Genomic DNA, 16,514 nt, shown 5'->3' on the forward strand with positions numbered 1-16,514 from the left:
GTCCGTACACAGGCTTATTTAAAGAAGACATCCTTTAATATTTACCTGAGTAAATACACCTGAAGCTGTAGACCAGGAAAGGCAAGGCACCAATGGTATGGGTTTGGGCCAGTTTGTTACGGCCAATGATGCCATCTATAAAACAAGAATAACAAGTTGAGATTTGCTTTATGTTTTGATCCCTTTATTTATCCAAAGATGATCTACTGTGCACAGTGATAGAGGGACCAGCCTGGGATCTCGTATTGAATCAATGGTAGACTGGATTTAACTCATGGATCAAATAAAATTGATGCCTCATGTCATTTGCTTGTAGTTATTTAAACACAAATAATTCCTATGAAATTAAGAAAGAGCGTAGAGATATTTCACCTTGTCTTGCCTTTTTCATGCAACACTTGGTTCCCTTGGTGCCCTTATGCCGCCCCAAAAAGTTCGAAACAAATCAAGAGCGGCCATATGCATACAGGGTGTGGCACTTCTAGAGTAACCACCAATTTAAGGTCTTGAGGACTTTTCAAAAGACAGAACATCTACAAAGAAGGTTGTTTCCATGACATGTGATGAAAACCTAAATGAGAAACTGGTAATATCAAAAGTATCTCTAAGGAATGCCAACAACGGTGAACCTAGTTCAGATAAAATACTGATACTCAGAACCAAAAAACTACATTTATGTAAAGGTTCCAGCATCACGTCCACCATTGTTAGGATAAAAAATGATGAACTTGACTAAAATAGACTGAAAACACTTGTTCTGTGCTACATGTGTTTTTATTCCTTGATGATTGTCGCCCTAACTTAAGGAGGCAAGTTCTTTTGATTTCTGATGTGCCCCCTCCACATCTTTCGTAGTCTATAAACCAAGTAGATGGTCCACCAGACTTGTTAAATGCATCATTCTTTATGGAGATGGATATTCACAAACTGTAATAACTACCAGAAAAATGTTTTCCTATCAGATGCCTAAGGCAAGTGGGTGCTAAGGTGTTAAAGATTATGTACCATAACAGTGAAGAGGGAAGACCTATCAGAAAGTGAGGTGAACCTACAGGGAATCACTAAAAAGAAGGGCTTAAACTTTACAGAAAACTACTAATGTTAGAGATTTCTACAGGACAACACAACTGCACGTTGAACAAACACTGCCAATGCAAGTAGGTCTTGCCTATAATATGGACTGGCTTGGTTAATGTTTAAGGCATGCTGTAGAGCATTGCAGCTGCTGTGGAGCATGGCCAACAGAAATTGTAACAAGATGCGGACACTGCATCATTTTGTAGGTGTGGGCCAGAGTTCGACACATGCATGCGCATACAAAACGACCCTTTAAAACAAAATTACCGATCTGAGATGGACTGGTAAACTTTTAAAAAGTAGCGTGAAAGTGCAGTTTTAAAACGTAGCACTTTAAAAAAATAATAATATTAATAATGGAAAAGCGGGTTGTGGGAGCTGGTTTGGGGGGAGAAACGACATGCAGGAGAATGGTGGGGGTGAAACAACAAGGCGGAAGGTGGAGGAGAAGAAACAAGAGGCAGAGATCACCGGAAAATAGCAACGTGGAGCTTCGGGGCAGAAGAACACGAGCGAGAGAGGGCCACACAAGTACAGGTGGGGAAGAGAAGCACATGGGCAGAGAAAGAAAGGGAGGGGACAAACACGCAGGAGACTGCTGGAAAACACATGCACTCTCATGGAGTGATTAAACAAAAAAAGTAGTTCCTTAAAAGTGAGCAGAGGTAGCATAGAAGCCAGCCAATCAAAGAGATGGGTAAAGAGGCGTTATGCCATAGGAGTGGCACACCCAAGATTGATTTAAAAAAAAGCCATTACATAAAAAGCTGACATACGAGAGTGATAGTCAAGCAAACTAATGGAAAGCAATGGGTGGGCTCCTAGCCCTTGTATGTTCTTGGCAAGCCCACAATATGCTTTTTGCAACCAAATAGCTTGCGCTGCATGGTAGGCTTGACCTAAAAGTGCAGCACATACACTAATGAATTACTGAGCATTAAAAAAAATCCCACTTTCACTTTGAACAAGACTATCAATAGTACATCATTTCAGAGGTTTCCAAATCACACATGCAGAAGCCACAACTGACCCATTGATATCTATTAGGTCAGTGCTAAATTTCAGCCACAAGTTGCAGGTAGGGCTCACCAGCGCTCAATTTTGGGGTCTGGCATGTACGTTTCCTCAAAGAACTTTAATCCAGGGCCAGAGAGAGAAAAAAACATAAAAGGGGGAAAGAAGGAGGAAGAGAAAGAAGAAAAACAGTGACGATGGGAGAAACCACGGATGAAAAAGAACAAGCAAGAGTGAGATAAAGAAGAAGGCAATGTCTGGTGGTGAATTAAATATGCTTGAGGTGGGTTCAAGCCAATGTAGCCTTGGTATTCGTCACCCCAACCATCAATAGGACCGACTGCATTATTCTGAGCAACATTTGGGCCTTTATTCTTCCACAAATTAAGCACAGATTAGGAGGCTTGTTGTTAGACCTGTCAGCCCTTTGGGTGGTCCCTCCTCATCATTATTTATTTTGTCCCACTTTTGCCTCAAACCCTGTTTGAATTTTTCCTTTTTGGGAACCACCAGACTTTTTAGTGTTGCTGCAGATTCAGGGAGCCATTTTAGCTACCCCTGAAACTTCTGTCTGAGGGCCTGGAGCACAAAATGGTGGCCACCTGTGACATCACCAGCATCCACTGGAACCTACCAGCACCTTCCAGAACATTCCGGGAGATTCCAGAACTCTGTGACAGTTGGAGACCGTTTAGAATGTTGGGAGGATAAGAGAGGCAGTTGGCAGTTGGAGCTGGCAGTTGGCACCTGACTGGTGAAGAGAGAGGAGCACAACAGTGAAGGAGGAAGGAGTGAAGCAGCAGGGGTGGAAACTTGTGCCTGGAGTGGGGTCCATAAACCCACCCTTGATACTTGTCCCTACTGATGGATCCCAGCCTATAGCCCTGTGTGGGAAGAAGACAGAAAAACTCATCCTAAGGACCTGAACAGCAGGAACAGGCCTTAGAAGCAGAAAGCAGCAAGATCCTGACCTGGAAACTGGTTTCCCTGGAGTCCGGCGTCGAGTAGCCTGAAGACCTGGAGCCCGAGGTGGAGAAGCGGCGCTGACTGAAGTAGCAGACGTCGTACCCGGAGCCGCCTGAGGTCGTGAGAGGGCGCCGACGGAGGTCGTGAGGAATACCAGAGGTCGAGGAGGAAGTGAACCGAGGTCGAGCGAGCGGCGTCATCGGAGGAGTGAAGTCCGCCCTCCGGAGTCGTCGGAGACCGAGGTAGAGGAGCACCGGAGGTCGGGAGTGAGGATCGCACTCCGGAGTCGCCCGGAGCCTGTGAGGAGGAGCACCGGAGGTCGGGGGTGAGGATCGCACCCCGGAGTCGCCGGAAGTCGACATCGAGGCCAGGCCGGCTGACGTCATCGGAGCCGAGAGCGCCATCGGACCGGAGCCGCCCGAAGTCGACATCGTGAAGAGACTGCCCGACGCCGTCGAATCGGAGGTCGAGATCGAACCGAGGCCACCGACATCGGACCGGAACCGCCTGCCGGCGTCGTCAAAGAACTGACATTGTGCCGAGGCCGCCGAGACCGAACCGGAACCGCCTCACGGCGTCGACACGACTCCAGCGGCGTCGGAACATCAGAAAAAGGGCAGTAAGTGGAGTAGAGGGCGCCTAAGGCCCTGTGGAGACCTGAGAGACTGCTCTAAGGGGCTAGGGAGGTGCTGAAACCAACCTGACTGTGCAAGGGGTGAACTGGGACTAACCTAGAGAGGTTGTGTGGAGAGAGAAAGCCAGGGCACTGGTATTCCCCCCTTTGATCTACCTCAGCTTAGGCCTCAGCCTTGTCCCAGCCAGGGAGTAGCCCCCCTCAAGCCTTCCACAACCCTACAAGCTGTGCCTGGGCCAAATCAGCCCATAAGAATTGAAGTGTCATCTGATTATATGAGGGTTGCTGTATACTTTTAATTATTTATTGGGGGTACTGTATTTATTGAATTTTGACCTATTTATTGCTTCACTATATTTATAGGTCCACAGGACTTGATGGTGTACAATATTTATTGGTACAGTATTTATTGCCTCAAAGTATTTAATTGTCTGTATATATTGCACTTGTATTTATGCCCTGTTATTTATGATCACCCCTATTTATTTCAACAAACAGCCAGTATTTATTTGACCTGCACTATTTAAATTTGTATATTGTGATTGTCTTATTTATTTTTCCAATCAGCAACTAAGAGAAAAAGATAAAGAAAGAATATTTTCATAATTTTTACGGTGTAGAGTCGTTTTTGGAACGGATGCACGCATGGTTCTTGTATGGGTATATTGTATGCTTAGCACTGCGCCTGTTTCCTGACCACTCGAGCCAAGCTACCACAGTGTGTTCGGGGAGTCCACCACCACCCCTTCTAGTGTGGGAGTGGTTTTCCAACACTTGTCCACCAGGAAGATTCATTATTTACAGATAATTTTTCATTCCGGTCCTACTTGGCTTATTAAAGACGTCACCAGGGATTCCACAGACACCCAAAAGATGTTGCACTACTGCACTCAGCTGTATATAGCATACTGAAATTATAGCCATTTACAATGCTCAAAATGGAATTCGTTTGTCTAACCTCCATTGCTCTCTTTATCTTCTCCTTTTCACCCTTTGCCACAGATGCCAGGCAGGTACTCGTTGTGACGAAGATTAGCAAGCTTTAGCAAAGCTAACAGGCTTTGCCAATGTATTTTAGCCTTGCTGCACAGCAGCGTGGCTGTGCGGCATGGCAAAAATTAAAGTTAGAAAAAAAGTGCTACGACACGTCATAATGCTTTCTTTCACGGGGGGCAGAAAAGCAAGGTCTGGGGAAGGGGGTGGCGGTACGGACAAACAACGACGACGGGGAGGGCTGGAGGGTATGTGGGCAGCAACACAGGGAAGAAGCAATAAGTATGAGTGGGTGGGACAAGGGAGAAGCACCACACACAAGGGAAAGTGGGAGGGGGGAAACAAATAGTACCTCAAATCACAGCACAAGCAGTAGACAGACACTAATCAAGAGGAAGCAATCTGTGCTTGCTCCATGTTACACACCACAGAACGAACGAAAAGTAAGCGACTCCCTGCATACACTGGCCACTTAGGTTGCAGCAAAGAAGAGTGACATTGAAGCCAACGAATGATGAGCAACAGGTGGGTTACAAGCCCTTTATTGTTAACAATACCTCTAAATGCGACGTCACATGCGCTGTCGGCAGGTGAGACTTAAAAATCATAATAGATACACAATTTGAATATTGAAAATAGAAGGTAGGGCTTCGTGGACTATACCATAAGCACATCTAGTCCATATAATCTGTGGCAGCCTCGTGAAGGTTTCTGTTCTTATGCTTCTTTCTTTAATAAAAAATATTTTTCAAAAAAGACGATCCCACAATGTTTATGTTGTGTAAAGACACTGGTAACTACATAGTTTGCACATTTCTGAGAGAATAATGCTGACCAGAAGAACTGAAGTGGTGGCCCTGCCAACTGTAGAAGGAAGCTGAACAGACCAGGAGTTCAAATGACTTCCTAGTAAAATAATTTAATGTAATTTAATGTAAACTACAAAGTACAGGGAAGCAGGGGTTAAACTAAATGCTTAGATACCTTAGGTATAGCTGAATGTCAGATGGAAAATCTGAGTATCAAGGTTAGGCAGAGGCTATAGGGCGGAAGCAGTAAGGGTAGGAGAAAAGAGAGAAACAGCTTGATAACACAATTATTGTAAAACAACCTAAGGTGGAAAGTCCTATAAACTACTGTATAAATATGGAAAAATCAGGAAATGACTAGTCAACGAGCGTGAATTTCACTAATCTTCTGTAAATAGAAAATACAATGCAAACAGCTCCGGATTTTATTTTTGCAATGTATCTGAGGTATTTATAAAGCGTGAACCTAAACCCGAGGGTCAGTGAGGCATTTTGCATGGGACAAAGGTTAAATGGAAATATGTTGCAAAGGCATGATCAGATGTTTATGATTTTTTCTGAATGATAGGAGTGTAGGGGAGAAGTGGTTGTGAGAAGTTGGCCTGGTATATGCTGTCCACTAGTTATAGTGGGCACCCTGTACCAGTCCAAACAACCCCTTATTGATGATAGGTTAAAGACAACCTTTATTGAAAGCTATCCGAGTGGTAGCTATGGAGAGCAGCCTTCAGGCTAAGTCTTGAAGGAATGTAAAGCAGCTTGTTACCAGTCTATAATCTCTTGAATGACCAAATGAAAGGCAACCACACTGGGTATATATATAAAATATATGTATTTATTTCTAAACACACCCTACTAGACTCTTTATGAGGCTAGAGGTCAAAACACATAAGTTACACTTCAAATATGACAGTAATAAGCACAAATACACGTCAGGCCCTAGGGGGGAGCAAAACCATATACTAAAATAGTGGTATAAGAACCACGACTTAACTAGACATAAGGCCTAGATCCTGTAGAATCGCTGGGACCCCAAGGAACCACCCAAGGTAGTGACATAGGGGACCCACGGGGGCCCTGTGCAGTGTGAGAACACAGCCGCAATCTCCCGTTAGCTTTTATGGGGAAAGTTGCGGTTAGGTTTTTAAAGATTAGGGACACTTAGAAACGAGTCAAGACCAAACCCTTAGGGACTTAGAAAGTTCTAGGGTCAACACCCACGGGAGCACCGGAGTACTCGTGATACCTCACCCAGTGAAGCCGGGTGCATTGGTGTCAAATGGTGTCGGTCGTGTCGTCGATTTCAATAGGAGCTGGCAAGGAAGTGCTGCTGCCGGGAAGATGCGAAGTGTCCGAAGAGATCCAAGACTGGATCGAAGTCGAGAAGAACCTGAAAGCAGAGGGGACAGAGTCTAGGTCACTAGCCAGTGACCAGGAGGATGATAGGCGGATGCCCACAGAGGTCGGGTGATTTCAGGTGAAGAAGGTGAAGCTTGACTTCAGCCACGAGGACCAGGAGGCATCGAGGACGACCAGAAGCTGGATTCGAGCTGTCCCACGAAGGATGTCGAGTGCTGCAGTGTCGGTGCCCGGATTGGACACAACAAGCCTTGGCAACAGCAACCCACGCAGAAAGGAGAAAGATACTTCGGTGCAGACCAGCAAGGTCTGAGGGACTCACCACTTGGTAGGGAGTCAGGGCACGTCTGGAGCAACCAGGGAAGCCCAAGGAAAATCAAAGTTGCCTTCACTGGGACCCACCAGTCGACGGACCAGGGATCGCGAAGGAGCCTCGAGAGGTCACACAAAATGGTAGCCTACGGGTCACTCGGGGTGACTAGGCCGACAATCTTCAGTGGATTCTCTGCTCCAGGTGGGGGCTACAAGCAACCCCAAGCACGACTTCACGAGATGTCGAGAAGTCAATGCACTTGCAAAAGTGCACAGTGACCAGGAGTTCCGGTTCCACGCTACTACGTTACTTGCTGGGGACTCGGGTCGGCCTCTGAGATGTCTGGAAATCCTCTTCCTGGGCTGCAAATACTTCAGAGTCCGGCAGGAGCTTCTGAGATGCAGGCCGGCAAATTGCTTTGTTGGTGCCTGCCAAGCAGGGGAGTCACTCCTTGACCCCAAGGGAGATTTCTTCCATCCTCTAGTCTTGAGTAGAGAGTCGAAGTGCCAGGATTCAGTTGCAGAGTGACCTGCCAAGCCAGTGGCAAGGCAGGTGGAACCACAAAGGCCCCCCTGATACCAGTACCGGTTGTCCAGTTTCGTGCCAGAGCAGGAGCTGGAAGCCCCTGAACTGGTTTGAGCAGGACTATGCACAGGGACACCAAATGTGCCCCCAGTGCAGGACTTCAAAGCACTCTGAGAGTGCTCCCACCCAGCCCCACTACACATCAGCCTGTCTGGGAGGTGGTTACACCTCCCTGTGACAGGAAACCTATTGTCCAGGCATCCCCTGCCGGAGTTTTGGTCAGCAGCAGGAGGCCAGACCCGTCTCTGTGGCTGCAGCATCCATTTTGTGATGCCAGGGCTCTGTTAAGTTTCTACCGGGTATACCAGTACTGCCATGTCTCTCCCTCTAGAAGGGTGGGATCATATCCTCACGTCAAGAACTGATGTGGGGGTATGATTCCAAGGTGTTTGACACCAAACACGACATGTTTCCGTACAGCCAGTCCAAAGTTAGCATTAACCATTTTAGATATAATGCACTTAGGAGTATATGGTTAGGCTGCATTACTGACAACCCCGGAGAAGAGATTTCGAAGGTCGCAGAGGGGTTCAGCTCATGCCTGGGCACCCTCTCACATATAACCAAGCACCCTGCCTTCAGGATTTTTTTTTTTATTTTTTTTTATTCCTCATATACCACCAGACGGGGAAGGACAGTCCAAATAGGGAAGCACCCTCCCCTCAACCCCCACTAGAAAAAGTACGATTCGGATTTTAGGACCCTGGGGGGGAGAGGGGGAGGGGTCTAACCTCTCTGGCATTTTACTGTTTGCTCTGTCCACTCCAACGTTTACTCACTGAGAGGCCCATTGATGGTGTTAGAGAATGAGCCCCAACAGTGCCCAGGTAAAATCATCGGAATACTTCCATCATCTATTCCGCCATGCCATTAAGGGTGCCCATACCTTTGCTTCACTGGAGGGATCGCAGGCAATATCTGACTCACAGGTGAACATGATATGTTTCAAGCAATCTGAGAAGATAGGTGCCCTCTCGTTTTTCCACGCCCTACATATTTCTCGCCTTGCTAACAACATAATATAAAAAATAAGTTTAGATTCAATGGCACATGTTTGATGATCGTTAACTAATCCAAACAAAATTATCTTTGGATTTATGGTAAGTTGTACATTTAATACTGCTGCAATGAATTCACCTAATCTAGCCCAATATTGCGCCAAAGAAGGACAATCCACAAACATATGTATGTCATCAGCGGCGAGCAATCTACAACGAGGGCACCGATGTTCCAGATTGGTGAATCTTACAAGTTTCTTGGGTGAGATATATACTCTATACAGGGTGAACAGATGGTTCCTTTTAAGTGCAGCTGGCTTAACCACATTATGTAGCATAGCAAAGGAATCCTCCCACAGCTCCTTAAGATTATTATAATCCAAGTCAACCTGTTCACCCCATAATTTTAAGAGTTCAATCTCCGGAATTTCTTCTGCTTCCATCATGGCCCAATACCAAAAGGCCAACTCTCTTTTCCAGGTCTCTTTCTTGCTTATGAGGTCAAAGCTTGAATTAGATGTACAAGACACCGGCGCGAGAGTAGCCCACCAACCTGATAGTTGATAATATTTGAACCTGGTGAGAGAACCCTCCGTCAGGGTATAGAGAGAATCCCAATCAATAAGATGTGTATCCTTTAGAAGATCTCCCCAATGTGTGATACCAGCCAACCTCAAAGGACGAGCTAGCTGATCTTTCAAACACTCTGGGGTCCCTGGTGATTCCCATATCGGGGCCTGGGGAGCATAATAGGGGATTCCCAACTTTTTCCTGAAAAAGACCCAGTTCTTTAGGGCAGCTAACAGAATCTTCAATCTGACTTTTTTTTAAAACCTGGGATCACCAAATTTGAACAAAAAGTATTCCTGACCCTGGGGTAGATTATGTAACAAAGCCTGAAATAGGGAGCCTAAAACAGTAGTGTCTGCCTTATCTGCCAATCGTCTGAAGTTTTTAAATTGGAACGAATGACAGTAGATAAGTAAATCTGGAAGGGCAAGGCCCCCAACTTTTAGTTTTCTCGTCAATTTTTTCCAAGATATTCTCGGCAATTTAGAGTTCCAAATAAATGAACCTATTTTTCCCTGCAATTTAGCTATGTCTTTTGGATCAAAAGATAACGGAATAGAGTTAAATAAGAAGGTAATTTTAGGCAAAATAGTCATTTTCACGAGGTTCACTCTGCCAAATATGTTAAGCGGAAGCCCAGACCACCGTTGAAGGAGATGACAGATTTCCTTATACACTCTATCGAAATTTATTTTAGTTGTCTGATTTATATCTTGAACTAGATATATTCCCAGATATCTCATCTTAGATTTAACAGCCAAATGTTCCTCTACCGAATTCCAGTGCATAAGCTCGGTTTTATCTCTGTTTATTTTATACCCAGAGATTGCCCCAAAGTCTTCTGCCCATGCAAAAAGTCTTCAGGATTGATAAGGCCTGCCATAGGGGTGACTGGCAGGTTTCTATGTGCAGTGATAGGTGAGATATAGGTTCCCTATATCTCACCAAGGGGTGCATTCACCACCTTACCCAGGCTGCAGTAGCAGACCTGTGGTGTAATTTTGGAGGGCTTTCCAGAGGTGGCATAATACATGCTTCAGCCCCTGGTAGGCCTTTGGGGTACCTATGCCCTAGGTACATAGTATACCATATACTAGGGACTTATAAGGGTACCTCAGAATACAATCTGGAGTGTACCTAAAGTACATGCAATCAATTTAGAGAGGACGCAGATAGGCTGGGGCCCTGAATAACAGGGGCCCAGCCAGACTAAAGTCGAAAAACAGTGAAACACCAGCAAAAAGTGGGGGTAACCATGTGAAGCAGATCCTACTCTCCTACAGTGGTTAACACTTCTGATTTTCACAAGGAAGAAACAGGTGGCCACTAAATGGAGGAAAAACCAAGAGGCATGAAAACATCAGGAAAACATTAGACTTCCTAAGTTTGAAAATATTATCATTATTGTTTTTATTAAATGGACATTCACCTGAAGCCTCTTGGCACTAAAGAATTTTCCCACAAACAGGGGAAAATGGAAGACTACAGACAAATCAAGAAAGCAAGACAACAGATAATAAACATCTCATTAACAGGAGATCCAGGTCTAAGGTTCAGCAGAGAAACAGGCATGTACAACCTTCTTAAGTGCCTTGAAGTAGTGGGTCTCTTGAATATCTAATGGCAGGTCATTCCAGATTCTGGGGGCCCTATTACAGGGAAGCCCCTCTCTCCTGCTCATACTTTTTTACTCTATAGCACTTTAAGCAATACATAAATACTCACCAAGTGGTGAGTTGTCAGTTCTGGAAGAAATAGGAGCCTAGTTTTATAGCATGCTCTGTTAACCAGACATGGAGTATGATCCTTTTACTTATGGGCAACCAGTCCAGTCTATCCCTGACCGTTGACATATGATCAAATCCTTTTAACCATCACTATTCTTACTTCCATGTTTGGAAGGAAGTGTATCTATCCTAGAGCACAGTTGGGAAGACCCGTGCAAATGGAGATACAATAATTGACATGACAGAGGACACAGTAGCCAACACCTGAGCTAGCTTTTCCACATTGATAAAAACACAGAATTTCCTAAGGGATTTAAGGAGGCTACATCATATACCCCAGACCTTCAGCGAGAAAAGATAATGGTTGGTCAAATAAAACTCCCAAGTTCTTTACCATGTAGGCAGGGGCCAGAGATCCGGGAACCAGAGATTAAATAAAACTTGTCAATGACCAGCACCTCCATCTTGTCCACGTTCAGCTTTAAGAAGCTGCTTGTCATCTACGTTTGGATGCCCAGGAGACAGTCTTTCAGCCTGTTAATGGAATCTGTAGACCCTTGGTCAAATTTCAGAAGCAGCTAAGTGTCATTGACGTAGGAAAAAGCATTGAAGCCATAGAATCTAATCAAACTGCTGAGGTGCTTATAAACTAAAATGAATGAAGTACAGAGCAATGGGGTGCAGAACCGAGCATTGGGGCACACCACAAGGCAGTGTGATTTCGGGAGAGCAGAATGCTGACATCACCATAGACCATGATCTCTTTTTCAGAAAATAAGTAAACCATGATAGTGCCTGCCCTTTAAACCAAACCCAATTGAGATAATCAAGTAGCAGGTCATGATTCACTCTGTCAAATGCTGCAGAGACATCTAAAAGTATGATTCCTCCGCAGAGTCTCCTGAGCTTGCCTGGTTCTAAGTTGATCAAAGGCCGCCACTAGCAGTTCTGTGCATGTTTAGGCCAGAAGCCTAAATTAGTAGAGGAACCAGGCGCTCAAAAACACTTGAACGGAGTAGATGAGAATCAGATCCAACAAACGCAGGTGTCCAGGAGATGAAGTTGAAGAAATTCCCTACAATAACAAGAGTACTATGTGTTGTAAAAACAGAAAACAAGGAGCAAAATTAAACAGGGTAGAAAAACATGCTGCCACAATTACCCGAGCATTTGCAAAATATGGTACGGATAGTTCCTGCTCCTATGTAAAGGAAGAAAGGAAATGAAGACAGAAAAAACTGAGAAACAGACATTAAAGAAGTTAATCCGCCATGATGGGTTGGAAACTCACACGGTATTAGCATAGAAGTTCATACTGGATCGGTTTCCAAACTAAGGGTATAGGTGGGTAGAAGAAATGTGTCCCAGCACACCCTTTTTACCGCATGCGACGAGCATAGGAATTAACACCATTCAAGACGTTGTCCATGTGCCCAAAAAAAAAAAAGGTAGGCTCTCCTACCTCTGTACAGGCCGCGGACTTACCGTCATGATTATGACCCATGAACATTGCTCTCCCAGTAGCAATTCAACCCCACTGGTGGGCTCTGCTGCAGCCTGACATGCAACAGATTGTTTTCCAAAATGAAATAAAATGATATGTATTCCACATATGCTAGAAAGGAAAGCTAGTTAAGAACACTGGGGACATGGAAGTAATCTTATCCTACTTCTGTTGTCTGGTAATAATGCAGGTGATGCATGGAGGACGGTATTCAAGGAGTGAAGTACAGTCTGTGAGGCAAGTGAGCAAGACGTGCACAAGTCTACACATCATCTACAGCCCCCAAATAACTGCTGATGGACTCATCCAGGACTGCTGCCATCTAACTCAGTAATGGAGTCTGTGTGAACTCAATTATCACTTCCATAATATTCAATCTGTTCAACAAGCATTTAGGAGTCCCAGTGTGCAAACAAAATATTGTGGTACATCAGTGGAGAATAACACAAAGGGTTTGTGTGTAACTGACATCCTGAGTCCAAGGCTGTATTACACCGTACACCATAAGCTAAAACGAACAAAAATGGATTCTCATTCCACTCAACATGGTTAAGTGTGCAACTCCATGCTACAGGACTGGATCTCCTCCTCCCTCAGCATCAATGATTATTCTTTGGGTATGTACACAAATCCAACTTTAAGAGTCCAGCCCACGCATGCATAATTACTTTTGTTCCCATGTCCAGTGTTTCCTAACCTTTGCGGCGACCGTCAATTTAAGTGGCCTGACCCTAAGATGGCGGCTGAAGTGTAAAGGAAGCGCACTATCTTTTCCTACGGAGCTGTGCTGTAAAGATTAGCAACACAAACCAATATTTCAAGTAAGAATGTGTCTGCTTGCTGTTTAGGAACGCTTTTTTGCACAAATCGGATTCCACTAGCACGACGATCTTCTCCAGGGCGGAGCCTGGCCCTAAGATGGCGCCCATGATGTAGCTATCAGCAAATCAATCAGCAATATTGCCGTCTGTGGTTGCTGCGACGCGGATGACTCCCAGGACTACGTTTTTTAGCACATTCTATCAGGGATATGGCCCTGAAACGTTGATCGGAGTCTGTTTACCCTTCGTGCTGAGTGAGCTTTGACCAGCTGAGGAGAGACTAGTACCGGAGAGATGGAGGTTGAGGCAGTCGGCGCCTCCCAGTAACACCAGAACTGGTGCAGCTGATGGAACTATGACGATGCCCCCTGGGCGGAATCCTTATAATTTGTACTGACTGCGGTGACCGTGCAACATGGCCGAAGCCCGGTGGAGCGGTTTAGGAAGCGATAGGGGAGACTGGCTTTGGTTTCATCCCCTTGGCCGTCACCTACCCAGCCGGACATTGGACATTGTTTTTCCTCGTCTCTCCGCTGTGTTTCCTTTCCCTCCTCCACCTCCTCCCTCCGTGACCCTGTAGCTGCCTCCCTTTCCAGCCCTGCCTGACTTTATTATTTTTTTCCTACACCCTTCTCTCAACCCCTCTTACCCCACCCATCCCCATGCTCCAAGTGTCTAGTATCTTATTATTTTATGCTATGGTAACTGATGTAACTTTGAACAACTGTTCTCATGTAAAGCGCTCTGATACCTCTGGGTCTAGCCAGCACTATATAAAACTCTTCAAATAAATAAATTAAATAATCCATGATTAGCCATTAAACAGCATGTTCTAACTTGTTCTCAAACAGCTTGGTACCATACCAGACTCTTTCGCAGATTAATCCTTTCACCTGGCTTCCTAATTCCACTGTAGAGTACAAGCTCTCACTTTCTCATACATTTACATGGTGTTCTCAGATTCCATCCCCCCTCCTGCAGGACAGTGCCCCTTTTTGACATGATGTGATTTCAACTGAAAGTGCACTGGGTTCCTTCTAATCAGGTCCCCGGTGCCAGAGCTCTTTCCAAAAACTGGACAATTTTTCCCTCGATGTTGGAATGGAAAATGTTTTTGGTCGACTTCTCTATGCATTGTACGATTTAAGTTAGCATTCGCTGCACCATTTTGTATTCAGCCGCCATTTTGAGCCATGATGGAAACTAACTTCTGTCTCACTCTGCAGAAAGCAGCCTCAATACTTTTTTATATTTCTCCAAGGTTGAACTTTGCTGCACTAATGACTAGACCGTTTTGTCAGGGCATACCATTACCGTTAGATAGGCCTGCTCCCAACCTTAGTGCGGCGGGCACAGGCAGAGTAACCTTGAAGCTGAGATAGCATGTACCCAGTACCAGGATTGCAGCCCATCCTTCTGTATCTCCTTTGTTCCCCAGCTACTAACTGGAAAATTCCAGTCTGGGCGTATCTTTAGGGGTACTGGAAAAGTATATCATGTATCACCATGTTGCGGGGGTCAGCCCCGCTGCAGCAATCCAAGGAGGCTGGTCAGACTGGACTCCGCTCGAGTGTATGACTAATAAATACCTTTGGTTTGTATTCTCTAGTGTCTGACCGACTCTTCATTTGTTTGGAAGGCTGAGAGATGGTCTCGAGTGACCCGGGTGGCCTTAATCGGGTCACTTCCTTCATCGATTTGCAAAACCTTTAGCACTCTCTGTAAGTCCCTAATACATGGTACCCCTGGTGCTAGGGCCAGAGGTTCTAGAGAGGGTCTCTAAGGGTAGCAGCACAAATTATGCCACCATGAGGGACCCCTCACCAAGCACATGCAGGGCTGCTATCGCAGGCTGCGTGTCTTGGTGCAGACAAAAAAGAAAACATGACATGTTACACATCCATGTGTCTGCCATATCCCCTAACACTGCATGTGGTATTGTAAGTCACCCCTACAGCAGACCTAAGGCAGGGTGCTGAATATTACATGTGAGGGCATACCTGCATGAGTGGATATGCCCCTGTGCTGGTCAGCCCTATTACTGTCAGTACAAGTGACCAGGGAAGCCATTTAAAAACATGTGCTGGACACTGGTGAGAGTGAGTTACCCAGCTGCATGATGGCTTAACTGAAAAGAGAAATATTTGGGATCAAACATCTCGCATTGATAGACTCACACTGATGCCAGAGTTGGATTTACCAACACATGCACCCAGAGGGCACCTTAGAGGTGCCCCTTGAAAACCTACCTTCCTCTGGTGTCCTTGCTGACTGGTTTCAGCCAGCCTATCACCAAGAATGCTCCCAGGGTGAGAGCCTCTGCCCTCAGGAGACCCAGATGCCCTCAGGAGACCAGAACAAAAGCTTGTGTGGGAAGAGGGTGTAACACCCCCTCCCAGAGGATGACCTGCTGATTAGCCTTCCTAGGATGGAATGCCTCAAAGTGCTCCCGCCTTTGAAATGTGAATCCGGCTCCCTCTCACAGGAGAGGAAGCTGACCCATTTGTACAGGAACCACTTGGCAGGAAGTGGTCATATAGGTGGCGTAGTGACCCCAAGGTTCAGTCGTCCATTGACTACTATCCTACATTCTCCTAACGCCCCTAAATTCAGTATTGAGGGGAGTCCTTGGCACCAAAGGAGCAGATCCTGATGGCCTAAGAAGAGAGAGAACACTGAAAAGCCATGAAAGCAGAAGAGGAGAGAAAAAGCAGCTGACCTGGTAGAAAGAATGCAACAAAGTTGACTCTTTCTGAATCTGCTGACTTCAGAAACCTGGAAGGACTGCCTGCCTTAAAAAAAGACTCAAGAACTCCCATGACCAGCAGACCCGTTCTGACGAAACTCCAAAAGAGAAGACGCGGAAGCCTCCAGAACCGCCAAAACGAGACACCGGAACTAACCGCTGCACCGGTCACCTGCAGCGTGAGATGAAGTGGGCTAATGGTGTCAATATGGTGCCCCAACCCTCCAGAGCTCAAGTACATCGTGTTTGTCCCCCTCCTGAACTCCCCACCTGCAGCCTCTGCACACAGGCCCCCTCAACTGCGACTGCTCCAGTAAGGAAAAACCCAAGCCCCAAGGAGGCCCCAGCACCCACCACCCCTGGGCCTTGGAATAGAGGACCATAGGTGCCCCGTCCAG

The 16,514-nt window shown here is 45.8% G+C and overlaps 1 protein-coding gene across 1 annotated transcript in view; it reads right to left on the reverse strand.

The window, feature by feature from the left end:
* ABHD18 (abhydrolase domain containing 18) overlaps nucleotides 1-16,514 on the reverse strand; it is a 143,388-nt gene that overhangs the window by 39,909 nt on the left and 86,965 nt on the right. Inside the window, exon 9 of the mRNA XM_085641528.1 lies at nucleotides 46-135. Within this exon, the coding sequence (XP_085497654.1) occupies nucleotides 46-135 (90 nt within the window). The remainder of the gene's footprint in view (nucleotides 1-45; nucleotides 136-16,514) is intronic.

The sequence above is a fragment of the Triturus cristatus genome, chromosome 2_2 (assembly GCF_964204655.1).
Source record: "Triturus cristatus chromosome 2_2, aTriCri1.1, whole genome shotgun sequence".
NCBI classification, from domain to species: Eukaryota; Metazoa; Chordata; class Amphibia; order Caudata; family Salamandridae; genus Triturus; species Triturus cristatus.